The 7,627-nt window shown below is 36.9% G+C and overlaps 1 protein-coding gene across 1 annotated transcript in view; it reads left to right on the top strand.

Annotated features, from left to right (window-relative positions):
• The first annotated feature begins 5,971 nt into the window (after positions 1-5,971).
• The window catches only part of LOC21409531 (serine/threonine-protein kinase SRK2E), a 4,404-nt gene continuing 2,748 nt past the window's right edge, over positions 5,972-7,627 (top strand). The window contains exons 1-3 of the mRNA XM_024165572.1: positions 5,972-6,596; positions 7,393-7,467; positions 7,537-7,621. Coding sequence (XP_024021340.1) covers positions 6,420-6,596; positions 7,393-7,467; positions 7,537-7,621 — 337 coding nt within the window. The 5' untranslated portion in view covers positions 5,972-6,419. The remainder of the gene's footprint in view (positions 6,597-7,392; positions 7,468-7,536; positions 7,622-7,627) is intronic.

Genomic DNA, 7,627 nt, shown 5'->3' on the forward strand with positions numbered 1-7,627 from the left:
CGGACCCTCACCAGGACGTAACCACTGTACAGTAACCTTGAGGATTCTCAACCCCGGAGAGCGTCATCACCTCTCCCTCTTTTACCTTTTCGGGTTCACACCCAGGGATGGTGAACGGCCACACCTACTGTTAGCACACTACCTCACGATCGTGTCCGGTTTACATTCTCCTAACCATGCTTTTGTGTTAGGTTCCAAAATTATGTCAAAATCTCTTGGCCACACTGTACATTACAGGATGGGCCCCCTAATGGTTTTGTTTCAAGTCACGTCGTATAACAGTAATAAATAAGTTTGGTATACAATTTAAATCTTCTCAAATTTAACAAAATAAATTAAATTAAATAAAACTCCACAAAAGTTAAGTAATAGGACCCCTACCTCAAAACGGATCGTCAACCGAAAGTCGAGAAGCTGCGAAACGAAGCTTCGCCGGAATCCGGCCACCGGCGGCGGCGGCGGCGACGGAGCTTCCCGGAGAAGAATCTCGCGGCAGACTTGAGTCCTACCCCCCTTAAATCGATGGTTCTGAATCCAATGGCGATGTCAATTTTACCAAATTCGGCCTCTAACTACTCGGATCGAGATCCTCAATTCTGGCCGAATTTCAAACCTTGAATCTTTGTTTTTCAACCATGGATCTTCAAAATTGATTGGGGGCTTTCATTACCCATGAGATTCTGAGCATTTTGACACCAAGATCACAATGATCCAACGACTAGATCGCCGGAACCATCCTCCCACTTTTCTCACGGCGGCGGCGGCTCGTTTTCCGGCAAGGCGGCGGCGGTGACCACGGCTGGTGGCCCAGAACGACTCACCGACTCCCTCTGAAGCTAATGGGCTGGGCGGTGTCGTTCACAGCGGCCGGAGGAGGGAGATTCGTGGGCGGCGGCGGTGAGGAATCCGGCCACCACGGGCGGCGGTGCTCCGGTCAGAATCAAGCCGTACTGCTGGTACCGTTTTCTTCGTTTCTTCGCTCTGAGTCTATTGGGACCGGAATCACCTCGATCGGACACCGGACGGCGAAGATATCCCGATCGGAAGTTTTTGAGATTTTTCAGAACTTTGACCGGCGAGTGTGGCGGCGTCCGGCGGAGTTGGCGGCCGCAAGACACCAATCCGGACTCGGCTCAACGAGAGCTTTCCAACGAGCCGGGAGGTGTCGAAAACGGACGCCGGAATCTTCCCCGGATGTGTACGGCCGTAAGCGTGGAAGGAGAGAGAAAGGAGAGAGAGAAAGTGGGTTTTTGTGTTTTGAATTTTTCTGATGAGGTGGAACACGCCCAAGTGACATTAATACTAGTTTGGACTCACTGAGTGTCCAATTATCCGTTTCTGATCCCCATATTTCTTAAAAATTACATTTTGGCCCAGATTTTTAAAATTTTCACACTTAAGTCTTTAAAAATTACAAATTAACCCTATTTCAAATTTTGGGTTTTACAGTACGAATACCCAATATTTAACCAACGAATAAAGGAAAAAAAAAAAGAGAGGATTCGAGACAAATACCGGCGGTGGAGCTTGATTTCTCAAGCTTGGAACACTCTTGATTTTGCTCTCATTAATGCCAAAAACAACACCAGAGTGTGAACGAAAATGGATGCCAGTGATGATGGACATCGGTTTCATTAGAGGGGGTTATCCATTTCAAACTTACACCTTGAGTCATAGTGGCTTGAATGAATGTCCATTTTAAGTCTATTTTTTAAAAGGGTCCAAACTAAAAAGAGAAGAGATGTCAATAGAGTCCGACTGGTATGAGATTAAAGGCCCGTCAATGTTTCTTATTGTACTGGGCTTAGTCTATTAAAACATGAACAATCTTGACAAATATTCTTTAAAAGTGAATGTATCAGAATTTTTATCATTTGTTCTTAATTTATAACCTTTTAGTCAAATAATTATACTAATTAAAAGAATATTAATAAAGAATAAAGAATAAAAACCTTAAAACAATACATTTAAAAAGTGAGTTCACCAAACTTTTCATATTTCTTTAACACTTTTCAAGTATAAAATAATGATAACAATAACAATAAGTTTATAGTTTACTAAAAAATGTACAGCATTAACAAGAAACTTGCAAGAAATTTATATAATACAAAATGAATAATAAATAATGTGTTGGCTACTGGCTTATGGTGCTGGATCGGACGTTTTGTGCTTGACTCGTGTTTGTTGTCGTTTCAGGCCCCTATGTTTTAAACTATGAGCCTAACATTACTTAGCACCTCATGTCGTTCTTAGTCCAATTCAGTATAATCCCGTATTGTGTCACTCTTCTTGTTTGACAGCTCAATCTAGTACGTTCTGAAGACATAAGTCAATCAAAAGTAAAAGTTTGTGGAATTTATATTAGAGATGCCTATTCAACTTGTTTCAATTATTATTTATACTAAAAAAATTCGTTTCAATTATTTTGAGGGAGCTTTTATTATTGTAGACACGGATATTGTGCTTTTCTTAGTCATATTATAATCAATAATGGGTAAAATAATTGTTAAAGCCAAACAATAGATAATTTTTATTAAAATTAAGAATTGTCTGATGGGATTTATATTGTTTCGTAATTTATCTTGGAAGTTCTCCTGATTTCTACAATTTGTTTTTTTGTTATGACTAATAGTTATATACATGGTTTTCTTTGCTGTGGATAGTTATTGACAATGGTTAATAAAGCAAGTTGTTTTTCGTTTCAAGGATGTCAAGTTGTTTTTCTTCTTGTTATTCTCTTCCTTCCAAGGCTCGTCCTCAGTTTTTTAAGAGACACTGCTTGCTTCATTAGTTAGAGAGAGAGAGAGAGAGAGAGAGTTGTTGCTTAAATGATAACCAAGTTTTGATAGGATGATGATAAACAACCCAAGTCCTGGCTTTGATTCCCATATCTTTAAATTTGGTGAACTAACAATTCTCAAACTCGTTTGGTCAAAGTAGCCAAAATGTACTGAATGTGATCATCATTCAAGCCTAGTAACATCACCTAGTCTTTCATTTGTTCATCATATTGTCTCCGACAATTGACATGGTATACTTTCTATCAAAAAATAAAAAATAACATGGTACTAGTTGTACACAAGGTATCGAGTGAATATACACAAGTGAACAAGAAATAACAGTTTAATAGAACTTAGTAGACAAACCTAGTGGTGGTGCTAAAAACAAAAACAAACAACAAAAAACAAAAAACAAGAAAACAAGAAAATAAAAACAAAAAACAAAGCAAAACATAAATAAACATAAAACATTTTTTTTCAAAAAAAAAATAAAAAAAGAAACTATTTAGAGAACAAACTTAACAAGCTACACGTGTTGAAAAGCTTTCCAGATAATCTGGAAGAAAACTTCATGGACAACATGCTTTGAGCAGGATTTTTTTGTGTTTTTTTTTTTAATGCAAGTGATAAGTGAGGGAATGCTCCCAAAGAGGCCACGCGTAAGAAGCTAGGCAAAGCCAGCACTTTCCCTATAACTGAGGGAAACCCACTTATAGTTCCCACCCTACTAAAACGTTACATATGGCAACTTTCTTTGCAACAAAATTATTATGAATCACACTCAAACCAAATTCACCCAAATTAACAAGACAAGACATTAGTACTAGAAGTTTCTAAATTGGGGTCAAAGTTTGGGACTACTTTCTTTTCGAATGGTCAGCCTTTGAGATGCAACGTTTTCTTGGCAACGTCCTCCATTACCCGTTTATAATGACGAAATAAAATAAACTCCAATCATGTAGGTGTAATCAACTTGGGTCACTTTTTCTTTTCTCTCTTTTTTTTCTTTTTCTTTTTCCCTTCGGCATGTGTCAGGAAAAAAAAAAGTCATCAAAGAATTTGAGTGCACCAGAGTGATGTCCAACAAAAACCCTTTCTGATTAAGGTTATTTGTTGGCCATGATGGTATATTTATATCTTAAGTAGAGATAATATCATATTTAATTTATTAATGTAAATTTAGTCTATATTTAGGCTTATTGGTAATTCTAATGGCAAAACTATCTAGGTTGCTGGATTTAAACTCGATCTTTTAGCCTTCTCAATTGAGCGCTCAAATTGCACCAAATTTATATCATATTAGTGTTGTCTAAGTATTTGAAACCTAGAGGAAGATAGTCGAGCATACAATAAGAAAAAAAAAGTATCTCTTCTCTGATATGATGACTACCTCAATGGTTGCACAATGATTGCTCTCAACTTAAAAATGCTTTGAGCACATTGTTGAGCTCACGAGAAAACTTAAATTTGTTCTTTTATATTATTTGACTTATAACTTAAGTTGTATATATAAATGAAAAATATTATAATACAAAAATTAAATTTGAATTTTTGTATGAGCAATATGACTTAGCCATGAAAATGAACATACCCTAAAAGGGAATTGTTACCTATGTTGTATATTCATTTTCATCTTTAGCAATTCAAATTTGATCTTTTTTTATCTTTTCAATCAAATGCCAAGGCTACTCCGACTAAGACTAAGGTCTTGTTCATTTTACGGATTCGAGTTGAGATGTGACAATTTTTTAGAGCTTTTAACTGTAGCAGAAAAAGTTAGATGTGACATTTTCTGAGCTTTTAACTGTAAAAACCTAGAATTGAAAACTCAAATTAGTGAAATGAACGAGGCCCAAATTATCCAATAACAAGAAACCAATTATTCTTCTCAATTTTATTTTTCAAGAAGATAATATTTTTGATACAAGACAGTGTTTTTTTTTTTTTTTTAAAAAAAAAAAAACAATTGTTCAATAAATGCATAAAAGAAGGACAACTATTTAAGCCGGAAGAGGAACATAAACTATAGGGCTGTACATAAACCTGAATAACCCGTAAACCTAACCCACCCCACCCCAACCTAACCCGAAAAAGGTAATTTGTAGCATTATTTTTTATTTTTCGGCTCACTAAATGTCTGACCCGAGGTGTTTGGAGCGGTTTGTGAGTTAGGCCTATAATAGTCTGCATACCCCAACCCAACCCGCACAAATATTGCCTACTCTAATATCTAACCCTAGGCAACTCATTTATACTCTTCATTCTTCAGCCGCAGTCCTTTCTCGACCAGACTGTCTTCACTCTTCAGTCATTCCTCAACCCAGTCAACCTAGTCACCTAGACCTTTAAGCTCTCCGACGCCGGCGGCTTCTCTCCGCCTCTCCTCTCGGCTCTCTGATGATGAACTTTGAATGTTAGAGTTATTATTTCTATTTGATGATGAACTTTGAATGTTAGAGTTATTATTTTTATTTGATGATTGAACTTTGATTCTTTAAATGTTGAAACCGACCACTTACCTACCCCGCACCGCCCTAACCTAACCCAAATATTATTAGGTTGTAAAATTTTTTTAACATCATCAAAATTAAATATATATAACCTACACACAGGATAAAAAAAAACCTATATGGCACAACTCAATTAACGTACAACCCTAATAAATGGTAAACAACATGTACTATAAAGGGGAATTAAAAAAAAAGAAAGAGAAAAAAGAAAAAACTAAATATGTACCGTACGATTACGAATTATAGTTTAGAGTGGAGATCAGGAGGTCATTTATGGCTTTGTTAATTTTACAAATTTAAATTTTTAATTCGAGTTGATATGTGATAATTTTTTAAAATTTTTTATTATAATAAAAAAAATTAAATATAATAATTTTTAAAAAAATTTTACTTTAAAAATTTAAAATTGAAAACTCGGTAAAATAATATTCTAATACTAGGACTGAAAAATCAACAGTCAGTAGATAAAAAAATATGACACCACTTCCCATATTCTCTCATCCCACGCGTGTCCATTCTCTACCGTCGGATGATACCCTCCAGACCAGAAGTCCTTCTGATCAACGGCGTAAACACAACACGCGCGTCTCGTTATCGTTTTCTCCACCTTTTCTCCTACTCCTTTCCCCAAAAAGTCCGTTTTGGATAAAATTCACAGAAAACTAGAGAGAGAAAGAAGAGATAAAGACCTCAAGCTTTTAGAGAGAGGAACAAGAGAGAGAAACTAAAGAAGGAAAGGGTTCACGAGGTTTGATGGTAATAGGTAATTTGTCTCACACCGGCTCTGCAAATTTTTGCCAAAAATCGAAGCCTTTTCTTTCTTTTAATTTACCAAGAAAGAAAGAATCGCCATTTTTAATCAATTCAGAGGTCGCTGAAGGATTCACGGGCTGAAAAATCCCATCTTTCGGTCTCTTTCTCTCACCTGTCACCTTCCCAAATCGAGGGTGGGAATCGCGCCACGTCGACTCCATCACCGGTTTCGGGTTCGATCGTCTGGTCCTGATTAGCCTTTTGCCTTTCAGTTTCTCTCTCTAGAATGTGAGAGTAGGAGAGAGAATTGAGGTTTGATTGAGGAGGTGGTTGGGGTTGAGGTTGGGGTTATAAAGAGGGAGAATAGGAGAGAGAAATGGATCGATCGGCGTTAACGGTTGGGCCAGGGATGGACATACCGATTATGCACGACAGCGATCGGTACGAGCTTGTGCGAGACATTGGTTCCGGGAACTTCGGCGTTGCCAGGTTGATGAGGGATCGACAGACTGACGAGCTTGTTGCTGTCAAATACATCGAGAGAGGTGAGAAGGTTAGTCTCTCTTTCTCTCTCTCTTGGAATTTCATTTCTATCTCTCTCTATCATATGTTTGAAGAACTGGGTTTCCTTGAGAATTTTAGGTTACTTTCGGCTGTTGGGTCTGTAAGCCTATAGTGGATCTTCACTCTGATGGGTTTGTTTTAACTTCTATTTTTGGACGGAAAATTTTCTGAAATTGGGTTTTTTTATGTTCTTACGGTCAAGAGAAGCAAACCATTACAGAAAACTTTCTTTACTATAAAGTCATCAATTATATAGCTGAAAAATGAACTTCAACCTCGTGTTTTGTTCTCTTAAGTTTTCAAACTAACTTGGAAAGTTCATTGTAGTTTTCAGTTTTAATTAACGGACTTTGAGAACATTGAAACTTTGACGACCACAGGTGATAAAACTGCATTATTTAGATTCAACTCACGCCAATTTCGCGCAAGTTGATGTGTTTTACCATCCGATGCAGATGTTCTTTTTCTGTAAATAAATGATAATCATTCTTAAGAGTTTCTGTAGCCGGATGATTGGATTAGTACTCTAGAAATTGCAAATCAATATTGTGATCAGTCAATATTCGTGCTGTCGTGGCAGCTTGGACCGGATAATTTTTTAATATCCTGACATGGCTTGTAATGAGGGCTACTTTCTGTATGCTCATTAGTCCTTTAATTTGTTGTAGGCCGGAAACCAACTTTGATTTGCTTCATGGGATATTAGATGGATTACACTTGCTGTTGGTATTTCTATGTATTCTCCATTTAGTAGCAAGTTACTAATTTCATATTGTGTGTAACAGATAGATGAAAATGTACAAAGGGAAATCATAAATCACAGGTCATTGAGGCATCCTAACATTGTCCGGTTTAAAGAGGTATATTCTCTTCATTGTGAATGAACCTCCTTATAGAAGTTAGTGATTAATTACTTTGACAAACTGTAGGTTATTTTAACACCAACACATCTGGCCATTGTTATGGAATACGCATCTGGAGGAGAGCTCTTTGAACGGATATGCAATGCTGGGCGGTTCA

The sequence above is a fragment of the Morus notabilis genome, unplaced genomic scaffold, assembly GCF_000414095.1.
Source record: "Morus notabilis unplaced genomic scaffold, ASM41409v2 Scaffold115, whole genome shotgun sequence".
In the NCBI taxonomy this organism is placed as follows: Eukaryota; Viridiplantae; Streptophyta; class Magnoliopsida; order Rosales; family Moraceae; genus Morus; species Morus notabilis.